The 13829-nt window shown below is 46.8% G+C and overlaps 1 protein-coding gene and 1 non-coding gene across 2 annotated transcripts; one reads left to right on the top strand and one right to left on the bottom strand.

Moving 5' to 3' along the window:
* The first annotated feature begins 313 nt into the window (after positions 1–313).
* On the top strand, positions 314–8952 carry Was (WASP actin nucleation promoting factor). The gene is made up of 12 exons (XM_021153810.2): positions 314–476; positions 783–923; positions 1458–1544; positions 1661–1763; positions 1886–1927; positions 2024–2077; positions 2867–3041; positions 3847–3889; positions 4100–4253; positions 4519–4952; positions 5171–5285; positions 8239–8952. Exons 1-12 carry the CDS (start codon positions 339–341, stop codon positions 8292–8294), a joined length of 1542 nt encoding a protein of 513 aa, XP_021009469.1. The 5' UTR covers positions 314–338; the 3' UTR covers positions 8295–8952.
* LOC115030135 (U6 spliceosomal RNA) lies at positions 6437–6541 on the bottom strand. The gene has a single exon (XR_003835760.1). It is a non-coding gene; the product is annotated as a U6 spliceosomal RNA (small nuclear RNA).
* Positions 8953–13829: the final 4877 nt, after the last annotated feature.

Raw genomic sequence — 13829 nt, forward strand, 5'->3', positions numbered from 1 at the left:
GAAGCTCTGCAGATGGCGTAGCTCTCCCTCAGTGTCTGACTAGAGAAAGGCTGATCTGAGCTTGTCAGAAGGAAATGGCCCAGCACAAAAAGGGAGAGGACATTGGGAAGAAAGAAGAAAGGAAGAAGCCCTGAGCTCATTACAAACTTGGATCTAGCCACGCAAATGGAGGAGGGCCCAAGCCTGTCCTAGAGAGGAGGACAGGCCCTCTGGGGGGCCCTGGAGGACTTATTTCCCTTGTGGTTTATTGTACTTCCTGTTCCCTTGCTCACTGCGGAAGTTCCTCTTCTTACCCTGCACCCAGAGCTTAGCTGGAGAGGACTAAGGCAGAAGGCACCATGAATAGTGGCCCTGGCCCTGTAGGAGGCAGGCCTGGGGGCCGAGGGGGACCAGCCATTCAGCAGAACATTCCTTCCAACCTCCTCCAGGACCATGAGAACCAGAGACTCTTTGAGCTTCTTGGCCGAAAATGTTGGGTGAGTTGGGAGATCTCCTGGTCCTCCCAGTCTCCCTCCCTCTCCTCTTCTTCCTCTCTACCTCTTCTTCCCCGTTCTGCTTCCTCCTCTTGCCCATATTTCCCTTCTCCTTGTTCCCATCATCCCTGTATCCCCCTTCTCCCCATCTCCTCTCCCTAGATTCACTCACTCCCCATTATCTTGATGTCTACTCCCCTTCCTCCTGGCTACAGCTCTCTCCCCAAGCTCATGAGAGCCACAGGCAGGCAAGGACCAGGCCTGGTGGCCCATGAGCAGACTGCACTGACCCCTGCTCTCCCCTCCTAGACACTGGCTACCACAGTTGTTCAGCTCTACCTGGCACTGCCCCCTGGAGCTGAGCACTGGACCATGGAACACTGCGGGGCTGTGTGCTTCGTGAAGGATAACCCTCAGAAGTCCTACTTCATCCGCCTTTATGGCCTACAGGTGACCCCCTGCCCCACCGGACAGGAAAGCTAGTTCCCACCTTACAAAACCAGTTTTTGTCCACAGCTCCAAGCCTTCACTCATATCAGTGACCCCCTGAGCTCCAGAACCAAAGACCAATACAGATCCCAAGTTGTGTTTTTCTCATTCTGAGTCTAAGAAGACGGACCTCAGAAGGTTTATATCAAGACTTTGATCTGCTCCACAAATACCCGAGCCTCAGCCTCAAATATGTTCTAAATTATGTTGAATACTCTTAGAACTGGAATCTTAAATTCACAACGTGGAGCCATCAATTCCTACATAGAGGCTTTGGCTCCCAAACCTAAATCTCTCATATCGATCAATCGGTGTCTGACTCTCAGACCGTACCCCAATCCTCCATCTCAGACGCCTAGAACCCAAACTCTGATAGTGAGCTGAAGCTGAAGAGCTCTAAATAAAACCCCGGGACACCAAACCTGGACACCATGTTCCAGTGGTCTGCCACCCAGGATGCCTGGATGCCAGCATGCACCCCCCCCCCCCTTCCAGGCTGGTCGGCTACTCTGGGAACAGGAGCTGTACTCTCAGCTGGTTTATCTCACTCCCACCCCGTTCTTCCACACTTTTGCTGGAGATGTAAGTGAGCAGCCTGTGCATCCTTGCGTGCAGTTGGGGGGTGTGGGGAGGAGATGAGAAAGTCCCGGGGATGTGGGGGCTGTACTAGAAGTTTGCTGACCCCAAGGCATGTATAGGACTGTCAAGTAGGACTGAACTTTGCGGATGAGAGTGAAGCCCAGGCCTTCCGGGCCTTGGTGCAGGAGAAGATACAAAAAAGGAATCAGAGGCAAAGTGGAGGTAAGGAGGCCTTGGTGGGAATTGGGGGGGGAGGTAGGTGAGACAGAGGTGAGTGCACGGGTGTGAGGCTGGAAAAGCCCCTCTCATGGTTTTGGCTCTCAGTCCACCCTATTTAACCACAGAAAGACGCCAGCTACCACCACCACCAGCACCAATCAATGAGGGTGAGTCCTCTAGTTCAAATAAAGGTTATGAAGAACTAACCCAGAGACGTGGGGGGACAAGATTGGGGCAGATCTGAACTCATTCCATTTTCCCAGAGAGAAGAGGAGGGCTCCCACCTGTGCCCCCACACCCGGGTGGAGATCATGGGGGTAAGTGGCGATTCTCACATCACTGGAGAGATGGTGGGGGGGTTAGTAGATGAATGAGTAGTTGAGTGTGCCTGCAAATTCATAAAGAGGTGGATGGTGGGTGGACAGATGAGCACGGTGATAGATTGGTGGCAGACGAGATTGGTGGGAGATGGACTGATGGTGGCTTATAGATAAATAGATAAATAGGTACATGAGTATTGGGGTAAATGGATGAAAACTTACTTGCATTTAAGTAATGCATAGGTGGTTCAGAGAATTCATGAATGGGCATGTAAACAGATGAACAGTGGGCAAAGAGGGCCGCTGAGATGGAACAGCGCTTGCCACCAAGCCTAGACACCATAGTTCTAGCCCCAGAATCCACATAAAGATCGGAGAGAAACAATTTCACAAAGTTGTCCTCTGACCTCTACACATGTGCCTTGCATGCACACACACATAATATACATTTAAAGAATTCAATCACAAAAGTGGGATCTATCCAAGGAAGATCAAATGATTAGGTGTGAATGAATGAATAACTTAATAAGCTTTTTAGCCAACCAGCCAGAGAATGAATGAGTCAGTACTTGAATGGTAAAGACACACGAATTGGTGACTCTTTCAGTGTCTTTTTGGGATCTATCCACCTCTCTGTAGGCCTTGCTTAGACCTTTCTCATCCGTTTCCTCCATGTCAATCAAACATATCCACAAACTTCTCCAATGAGCTTTCTATTTCTTGCCCCTGGGCTTCGTTCGGCTAATAAGTGTGTTGGCCAGTGGTTCATTCACCATTTTTCCACAGGCCCATCAGGTGGTCCACTATCTCTAGGACTTGTGACGGTCGACATTCAGAACCCTGACATCACAAGTTCACGATACCGTGGGCTCCCTGCACCTGGCCCTGGTCCAACTGATAAGAAACGCTCAGGGAAAAAGAAGATCAGCAAAGCTGATATCGGAGCACCAAGTGGATTCAAGTGAGAACTTCTTCCCGTAGGATCCCGATGGGTGGGGAAGCATCTGAGCTGAGCAGAGGGAAACACAGGCAGATGAGTGAATGGGAAGAATTAATTAATGGGCTGAAGAATGAACGGGCAGGTGATTGGTAGGAGTGGGCAGGTAGATGGATGGGTGAGTGGCTGAGGATGCAGACAGATTATGCAGGTTGATTGGTTCACAGACAAAGCGGACAGGGATAGATAAACTAGACAGTCAAGTGGATGAATGGATAGCGTATGATGAGTGAACACACATGTGGAGAGAACATGTAAAAATGCAAATGTATTGCCAAGTGTGGTGGGGCACTCCTGTAATCCCAGCACCTTTGAGAAAGAAGCATTACGACCAAGGGTTCATGGTGGCTCACAACCATCTGTAATGGGAACCGATGCCCTCTTCTGGTGTGTCTGAAGACAGCTACAGTGTGCTCATATACATAAAATAAATAAGTCTTTTTAAAAAAGAAAACAGCCCACAGACCAGAAAGAAAGTGGAGGAGGGGAGGAGGAGGAAGAAGAGGGAAGAGCAGCAGGGAGGAAGGAAAAAAGTAACTATGGGAGTAGATGGGTAGACAAAGATGAAAAGAGAGATTGGTGGGCAAATTTGTAAAATTTGAGCAGATGGGCGGAGGGACAGGGACATGGCCAAGCCATAGTCTGACAAATGAATGGTAACCAAAGTATTCGCTCACTTGCTCTGGCTTTTTGGAGGCCCTCTGGGAAGGAGAGGACAAGGGGTAAAGAGGACCCTGGGGCTTGATTGCCATCCCTTTCCCTTCTCTAGACATGTCAGCCACGTGGGCTGGGATCCCCAGAATGGATTTGATGTGAGTAGCTCCAAAGACCCCCCCCCCGGCCCCCACCCAACTTCCACATACTCTCCCATTGACCAAGGCTCAGAGCCCATACCCAGACCGAGCTCTTCCCACAGCCCTCTTGGATCCTTGGCTGTACTGGCTATGGTGATAATCTGTGCCCCTTCCTAATTCACTTTCTGCTTTTAACTCTGCTCTGCCCTTTGGTTCCTGCTGGAGCAGGTGAACAACCTAGACCCGGATCTGCGGAGCTTGTTCTCCAGGGCAGGAATCAGCGAGGCCCAGCTCACTGACGCAGAGACCTCCAAGCTCATCTACGATTTTATTGAGGACCAGGGAGGTCTAGAGGCTGTCCGGCAGGAGATGAGGCGCCAAGGTAAGCACCTTCTTCTCTGGTCCTGAAGGTTGTTATCCTAGAAATGTGTAAGAAAAAAATGAAGCTCAAACCGGGCATGGTGGTGCACGCCTTTAATCCCAGCACTCAGGAGGCAGAGGCAGGTGGATTTCTGAGTTCGAGGCCAGCCTGGTCTACAGAGTGAATTCCAGGACAGCCAGGGTTATACAGAGAAACACTGTCTCGAAAAACAAAAAACTGAACCTCAAAACTTACCACACAAACATGTCATTTTACCCCTCTGCAGAGCCACTCCCACCACCTCCACCGCCATGCCGAGGAGGAGGAGGAGGAGGAGGAGGAGGAGTAAGCCAGCCTCTGAGACCTCCTGTTGTGGGGAGTAATAAGGGTCGCTCTGGTCCACTGCCCCCTGTACCTATGGGGGGTGCCCCACCTCCACCAACACCACGAGGGCCCCCACCACCGGGCCGAGGGGGTCCTCCACCACCACCCCCTCCAGCCACTGGACGATCTGGACCACCACCTCCTCCACTCCCTGGAGCTGGGGGACCACCAGCACCGCCACCACCACCACCACCACCACCACCTCCACCCTGCCCTGGGAGTGGGCCCGCCCCTCCCCTGCTCCCTCCTACTCCAGTGTCTGGGGGGAGCCCAGCACCTGGTGGGGGCCGGGGTGCACTTTTGGACCAAATCCGGCAGGGAATTCAGCTGAACAAGGTAAAGATGGGCAGAATAGATAACGGGGGATCTGTGTAAGTCAGAACATTGTGGGCCATGGTTGAGATTCCGGGTTTTGGGGGAATCCAGTGATAAATTGGAGATCGGTGTGGTCCCTTGAAAGAGACTGGAGTGTGTGAGAGAAGAAATGAAGAAAGGGCAGGAGAAGTGCTCTTCTCCCAGTCCTGAGCCCTCTGTGCGCCAATCTCTCGCTGCAGACCCCTGGAGCTCTAGAGAACTCAGTACAGCAACCACCCGCGCAGCAGTCAGAAGGTCTAGTGGGTGCCCTGATGCATGTCATGCAGAAGAGGAGTAGAGTCATCCATTCCTCAGGTGAGCCCTCTATGCCAGAATTGTGACCTGACTCCCAGGGCTAGCTAGAACTGGCTTGCAAACAGCTCCAGGTATTGCTCTTATTGGTGACACTAGGAGGCCCATGTATGTGGTGATATATATATATATATATCAAGTCGTCAGGCAGCAGTATTATAATTAAGTGGATCTTTGGCAGTAATATTAACATCTGCCAGGGTATTCCCACAGTATGAACATTAACCACATATGTTCAGTGATCATTAGTTGTGTGACAAGACTTTTCTTACCCTAAATAGGGAGCCCATGATAGAGGGAAGTACCACCAAAGTCCAGCGTGGTGAATCAATGAGTTTTATTGGGGTTACTTACAGGAATATGGGTGAGGGGTTATTTACAGGAACAGATGTGATTCAAGACAACTGTATCACCAAAGCCCAACACAGCATGGGTGACAGCTCATAAAAGCTAGGAGCCTGGAGCCTGCAGGCTGATAACAGGCTGGGAAGTGTCTTTCCCAAGTGACTCTGGTCTAAACCTCTTCCAGGCAGCTGGTCTGGTCTTCTTTGTGGTTGGCATGTCTTGAGAGTGACTCACAGTAGTCTTTATTGCTTATTCTGAGAGGAAGGGGCCTGGTGAATCTGGTCAGTTCCAGGGACTTACTGAAGCCATTTTGAATTGTTTACCTTCGGGCTTAAGCAGATGGAATACTTCAATCTTCATCTCAGAGGAAACTGGTAGACAGCATTAGCTCATCATGTGAAAATTCTGTTATAAAGCACTCCATCTTTGGTTAAAAGCACTGGCTGCTATTCCAGAGGACATGGGTTCAATTCCCACAGCCCAGATGGTAGCACAAAACTATCTTTAAACTCTTGATCCAAGGGATCTGGCAGTGTCTTCTGGCCCCCACAGCCACCAGGCACATACTCGAGGCACAAATGTACATGCAAACAAACACTGATGCATAAAATAATAAACTTAAAAAAAAAGAACTCCATCTCTGCAGAGCTGGTATGGTGGTACATGTCTTTAGCCCCAGCACTTGGGAGGCAGAAACAGGTGAGTCTGAGTTCAAGACCAGCTTCATCTACATAGAGAGTTCCAGGGTAGCTAAGGCTACATAAGCACATCAACTCATGGTATGCTAATATAACTAGTCATTTTGGGGCAAAGATATGCAATGATGCATCATGAATGTCCACATCATCGTTGTACAGGGGCCATGCTAATCTTCTCTGTATCACTCCATGTGCTCTGTGTGTGCTGTCAGACACTAGCCTAGCCTTTCTACGATGTTAAGAACTGACTGTGCCAATTATATTGTCATTAACCCGGGATGTGGGGATAATACTAATCTTGACCTAGTTCCAATAGGTTGAGAGCAGGTTCCCAATAATGTCATTAACTCCAACTTCACAATAATATTAGTATTAACCTAAGTTTGTCTGCAAGACTAATGTGAATTCATTGTGTGATGATATTCTAACAAATGTCATTTGACGGTATTCTCATTAGCTTCATTCTGAACCAGCAGTATTAGCAAAAATGCACCAAGAAACAATAATAAATTACCCAACTATTGTTGATGTTCAAGCCTGCCATACTTAGTAACAAAGGAGTTAGAATGAATGTTCAGACTAAGAACATGCGGTTGTTGTGTGGGGCAAGGTCTCCTGCAGCACAAACTACATGATATTGAGCTTCGGAGCTTCCTGATTCCACCTCCCTGGGGCTGGGATGACAGGTGTGCACCACCACTCCAAGTTTATGTGGTGCTGGGAACCGAACCTAATGCTATCCTGGAATTCACTCTGTAGACCAGACTGGCCTTGAACTCAGAAATCCACCTGCTTCTGCCTCCCGAGTGCTGGGATTAAAGGCATGCACCACCACGCCTGGCTCATGTGTACTTTCATATTTATTTGTTGGTTTTGTGCCTGTGTGTATATTGGTGCACATGTGCATCTGACATGTGTGTGGAGTTTCTCTCCTTCTACCTTACGAGTCCTGAGGATTAAACTAAGGTTGTTAGGCTCAGGGGCAGGTGCTTTTATTTTTATTTTTAAAGGGTCATTTATTTATTTTATGTATAAGAGTACACTGTCGCTGTCTTCACACACACTAGAAGAGGGCATCAGATTACATTACAGAGGGTTGTGAGCCACCACGTGGTTGTTGGGAATTGAACTCAGGACTTCTGGAAGAGCAGTTAGTTCTCTAAACTGCTGAGCCATCTCTCCAGTCCCTTTTCTTTTTTTCTTTCTACTTTTTTTAAAGACAGGGTCTGACTATGTAGCCCAGACTAGCCTGGAACTCATTATGCATAAGCTAGCCTGGTCTCAAATTCATGATCCTCTTACCTCAACCTTCTGAGTTCTGAAATTATACAAATGCATCAGTGTGTGCAACTCCATTAACATTTGTTGTTGTTGAATTTTTAAAGATTTATTTATTATTATACATAAATACACTGTAGCTGGCTTCAGACGCACCAGAGGGCATCATTTATGGGTGGTTGTGAGCCACCATGTGGTTGCTGAGATTTGAATTCAGGACCTTCGGAAGAGCAGTCAGTGTTCTTACCCACTGAGCCATCTCACCAGCCCCGTTGTTGTTGTTGTTTTAAGACAGGGTCTCACTATTATGTAGCCCTGGTTGTTCTGGAACTCTCTGAGTAGACCATGCTGGATCCACTTGCCTCTGCCTGCAGAATTCTGGGATTGAAGACGTGTGACACCAAACCCAGCCTGACCTTTTCTTTTCAATACTGCATGGACTTGAACTCTAGCTATAACACCCACTGCTGCAATATAATCCCGATTTTGCCCAGGGTGTGCCTTCAGCAGAGAACTTTAGTCTTTCTGCATCCACCCCAGGCCAAGTGCCTCCTAGGCCATAGGAACTTTCTCATGTCCTTTGAGCCTACCTTCCTGTCCTGATTAATAAATCCTCTGGATCTTTCTTCCTCCAGATGAAGGGGAGGATCAGACCGGTGAGGATGAAGAGGACGATGAATGGGATGACTGAAGTAATCTTCCTTCCAGCAAGCCAGTTCCTCTCCACACTCACTCTGCCATCTAGATTCTGCTCCGCTGTCAGCTTCCCAATTCACCTGTTGGGGAACCTCAGACCCAATCTAAACTACACATGGCATCACCCTTCACCTCTCATAACTCAGGGATGAAACAGGATAAAATTGAGTCTTTGTGTCTGAGTGTGTGTTCATTCACATCCTAAATGAGTGCTTTGGGTTTCTTTCCCTCACAGTCCCTTTTGGCTTTGATCTTGCTTTGTGTGTTGTTTATTGAGCCTTTCACAAGTATGATCATTTATTCCTTTAAGATTTTAGCCACATGCCGGGTGTGGTGGCACACGCCTTTAATCCTAGCACTTGGGAGGCAGAGGCAGGCGGATTTCTGAGTTCGAGGCCAGCCTGGTCTACAAAGTGAGTTCCAGGACAGCCAGGGCTACACAGAGAAACCCTGTCTCGAAAAACCAAAAAAAAAAAAAAAAAAAAGATTTCAGCCTGTATTTCTTTACTTTTCCCTTCTTCCCCCCACCCCGCTCTACTCCCATTTTAAAGAAAGAAGCTTGAAATTGGGGCTGGGAGAGATGACTCAGAATTTAAGAGCACTGACTGCTCTTCCAGAGGTCCTGAGTTCAAATCCCAGCAACCACATGGTGGCTCACAACCATCTGTAATGGGATCAGATGCCCTCTTCTGGTGTGTCTGAAGACAGCTACAGTGTACTCACATACATAAAAATAAATAAATAAATAAATCTTTTTTTTAAGCTTGAAATTTTGTTCTGATTTGGGAGAAAGGGGCTACAACAGTCTCAGTACATGTTTCCTAGGTTTTCCCCAAACTCTTGGGCTTATGCAACCCTCCTGCTTCAGCCTTCTAAGAGCTGGAGATACAGACAAAGGCCACCATGTCTGGCTTTAGCCTATATTTCATTTGTTTCTTTCTAGGGTGTGTGCGTGTGTGTAACATAAAGAAAGTAAGCTGGGCGTGGTGGCACACTCCTTTAATCCCAGCACTGGGGAGGCAGAGGCAGGTGGATTTCTGAGTTCGAGGCCAGCCTGGTCTACAGAGTGAGTTCCAGGATAGCCAGGGATATACAGAGAAACCCTGTCTCGGAAAAAAACAAAAAAAAAACAAAAAAACAAAAACAAAAACAAAAACAAAAAAAACCCAAAACATAGAGAAAGTATGTGTGGTTTGTGTGTAAGAGAGAAAGAGAAAGAAAGAGAAAGAATGTGGTGTGTGTGTGTGTGTGTGTGTGTGTGATATTCATAGGCCAAAGGCTGGATATTGTTCTGGCTGTTTTGTTTCAATTTGATACAAGCTAGAGTCATCAGAGGCACAGGGGGCCTCCCTTGAGGAACTGCCTCCATCAGATCCAGCTGTAAGATAATTTTCTCAATTAATGCTCAATGGGGGAGGGCCCAGCCCATTGTGGGTGGAGCCATCCCTGGGCTGGTGGTCCTGGGTTCTACAAGAAAGCAGGCTGAACAAGCTATGAAGAAAAAGTAAGTAGCTCCCCTCCATGGCCTCTGCATCAGCTCCTGCCTCCAGCTTCCTGCCCTGTGTGCTTCATTCCTGACTTCCCTTGGTGCTGTGGACGTGTAAGCTAAATAAACCCTTTCTCCCCAACTTGCTTAGGGTCAAGGTGTTTTGTTGCAGCAATAGAAACCCTAAGTAGGACAGATCTATTCCTCAATTACTCTTTATTTTGTAAAATATTTTCTTGGGCTGGGCGTCGTGGCGCACGCCTTTAATCCCAGCACTCGGGAGGCAGAGGCAGGTGGATTTTTGAGTTCGAGGCCAGCCTGGTCTACAAAGTGAGTTCCAGGACAGCCAGGGCTATACAGAGAAACCCTGCCTCCAAAAAGCAAACAAACAAAAAAAACCAAAAAACAAACAAACAAAAAGATATTTTCTTGGTTTGTTTGTTTTGTTATTTTTTAAAAGATTTATGTATTTATTTTATTTATATAAGTACACTGTAGCTGCCTTCATGCACACCAGAAGAGGGCATCGGATCCCATTACAGATGGCTGTGAGCCACATTGTGGTTGCTGGGAACTGAACTCAAGACTTTTGGAAGAACAGTCGGTGCCCTTAACCGCTGAGTCATCTCTCCAGCCCTTATTTATTTATTTTTATGTATGTGAGTACACTGTAGCTGTACAGATGGTTGTGAACCTTCATGTGGTTGTTGGGAATTGAATTTTTAGGACCTCTACTAACTCTGGTCTGCCCTGCTCGCTCTGGTCAACTCAGCTATGGTCCAAAGATTTACTTACATAAGTACACTGTAACTGACTTCAGACGCACCAGAAGAAGGCATCAGATCTCATTATGGGTGGTTGTGAGCCACTATATGGCTGCTGAGATTTGAACTCAGGACTTTCGGAAGAGCAGTCAGTGCTCTTACTCACTGAGCCATCTCGCCAGCCCCTTTATTTTGTTATTGTTGAGACATTCTATGTGGCTCTAGTTGTCCTGGAACTTGCTGTACAGATCAACTGGGCTTGAACTCACAGAGATCTGTCTGCCTCTGTCTCTTGAGTGCCACCATAGCTGGAGACATTCATCTATCTATCTATCTATCTATCTATCTATCTATCTATCTATCTATCTAAGGAGGGTTTCTCTGTGTAGTCCTGACTGTCCTAGTGCTCACTTTTGTAGACCAGGTTAGCCTTGAACTCACAGAGATCTTCCTGCCTTGGCCTCTGGAGTGCTGGGATAAAAGGCATGCACCACCACTGTCTGCTGACACCTTTTTAAAAAAATGTGTGAGCTTCCATAATAGACCTAAAATCTTCACTTAGTGGGCTCATATCAATAAACTCAGCCTAATCCAATTTTATATTCCCTTCACATGTATCCCACACTAATAAAATCTATTCCCACACATATCCCCCAGACTTCTGCTTGAATGAATTAGCAACCTCATCAAGCTCTTTAGTAGTGTAGTGCATTTCCTCATGGACTGCACTTTCCACTTCCCCTCCAGGGACCTGCTTAACCTTTAGTCTGGTTATAGGTCTAGAGGCAACTGTAGGGACATTAGTATTGTCTTGCCTGGCATCAGAGAAAGTCACTGTTTGTTTAACAGAACAATGAAGGATTAATTTCCTCAATCAAAGCTGAAAAGGATTTGTGGGTGTGGGTTGGGGTTCATCTTCTGCTGATCATGGAGAGACTGCTTCATGAGAATCTGGGGGTTCAAAGTTCTCAGCTTCACTAGGGTCCTCCCACACATCCTCATCCCTAGGTACAGGATCCCATTCTCTACCAACTAATGCCCTTTCTTTAACTGCCAACACTCTCCCAGGTTGGGGCTTGAATTTTCACTGTAATTCAGCCAACCTTGTACTGAGGACTTCAGTTTGACTTCCCACCACATGAGCTCTGTGAGTGCTGTTTGTGAGCATCTGGCCCAGGTCAGTTTTTATCACTGAGTTCACTGCTGTCCTTCACCATATCCAGAGATGCTAGAATGCTGGTTGGTTAATTTGTGTCACAGAGCCTATTCCTTTCCTTTGTTCATTTATCCAGAGATCCTGGGAGCAACCAGCTGGCATCATCATTTGCCTTATTTTTCCACAAATTGTCAAAAGTGTTACATACAGAGTCACAACTGGTGAATCAGGATAACCTTCTTAAGTTTGTAAAATAGCTCCTATCATGGGCTTTCAGTAGTCTCCAATCTCCCGAGAGAAGCTTTACTTTAGTAACTGGAGGGGCTTGGTTACTGTAGGTGTTGGCAAACTGGAAAGTCTATTTCAGACATTTAAAAAATTAATCTTTGCAGGACAGTGGTGGCACATACCTTTAATCCCAGCATTCAGGAAGTAGGTGGATCTCTGTGAGTTCGAGGCCAGCCTGGTCTACAGAGAGAGAGAGTTCCAGGACAGTTAGAGCTACACAGAGAAATCCTGTATGGAAAAACCAAACTAAAAAAACACACACACAAAACGCAAAAACCAAACAAAAAACCCAACCAACCAATCAAACAAACAAAACTCCACATACACAAAGAAAGAAAAAAGAAATCATCCTTATACTTTCATTTCTCTAGAACCACTTGATAAACAGAATTCACATTTAATTATATATGTGTATGCATCTATTTGTTTTTATATATGGGATTTTTTGGAATGTTTTACAGGCTGTGGTCCTGGTAGTTCAACAGTAGCTATATGGCAGAATCCCGAAGAAGTAGCCTTTAATGCCAATGAAGGAATGGTCTTGCCAGCTAGAGCAAGAGCAAGCAGGGAGAGAGAGAGAGAGAGAGAGAGAGAGAGAGAGAGAGAGAGAGAGAGAGACAGGGAGAACAAGCTTCCTTCTTCCATGGCCTTCTTATAGGCTGCCACATAGAAGTTGTGGCCTAGCTGGGCAGTGGTGGCGCACACCTTTAATCCCAGCACTTGGGAGGCAGAGGCAGGTGGATTTCTGAGTTCGAAGCCAGCCTGGTCTACAGAGTGAGTTCCAGAACAGCCAGGGCCACACAGAGAAACCCTGTCTCGAAACAGGAAAAAAAAAAAAGTTGTGGCCCATATAAAAGGAGGATTGTCACAAATAATCCCTCACAGGTGTACCTAGTCATTTAGGTTTTAATCATCATCAAGTTCAGACGTAGTGAAGTTGACAACCGAGAAGAGTCTTTGGAACCTTATAACCCCCGGAGGGAGAGCAAGAGGAGCTTGTGAGGTAGCAGTTTTCTGATGCCGTGAGACAGTGAACATGCAGGCTGTATGACACGCCTGCCAGCACTGATTGGGGTTGATAGCTTTACAGGCTGATTCACTGACGATCCATGCCACCGCGGTTGACCAGACTACCAGATGCTGCGAATGGCTAAAGCACCATTCTGGCTTCTATGAACCACTTCTGTCCTGAGAGAATGTCTGTAAAGCCAAAGACGCTCTGAAAGAAACTCCATAGGTTCATTTGCTTCCAAAGACTCCCCAATTCTGGAGGTCTCAACAGCACACAGTTTTGTCTCCTGCTAGCTTTGCTGTAGATAGCATCTCCAAGTGAGGCTGCTCGATCACTTACGTTATTGTCTGGCAAAGGTGCTTTGTGCCCCCTTTCCCTGCCCCATTCGGTATCTTAAATCACAAGGTTAAATAACTTCCTGACATCAAGAAATGAGTCAGAAAACTTGCTAATCAGTAACTTTTCTTGTGATTTACAGACTCCAGAACACCAAAGAAACTTTAGAAAATAACAGTTTACATGTCGGAAAAGCAGGCCACTGTGGAATTTATGACCATCCAGCCCTCCTCAAACTAGAAAGATAACTTTCCTCAGCTCCCTCAGTTGCCTTATACCTGCAGACTCTAAGCAAAATGGTCTCCGTTTGAGATAGGATCCTATCTTCTTTTGTTTGCCGACTTTCTAAATAGATTTTTTTCTTTGTTCCCAATCTGGCTTTTCTCCAGTCACGAGTAAATGAATGTGGGTGCTCTAATTACAGAGTAATCTTGTAGATTTCAAGCTGGCTGATCAAAGAGGATGGAACCTCCAGCTAGGCAGCTAGT

Source organism: Mus caroli, unplaced genomic scaffold (assembly GCF_978045245.1).
Source record: "Mus caroli unplaced genomic scaffold, Mus_caroli_1 scaffold_5, whole genome shotgun sequence".
Lineage (NCBI taxonomy): Eukaryota > Metazoa > Chordata > Mammalia > Rodentia > Muridae > Mus > Mus caroli.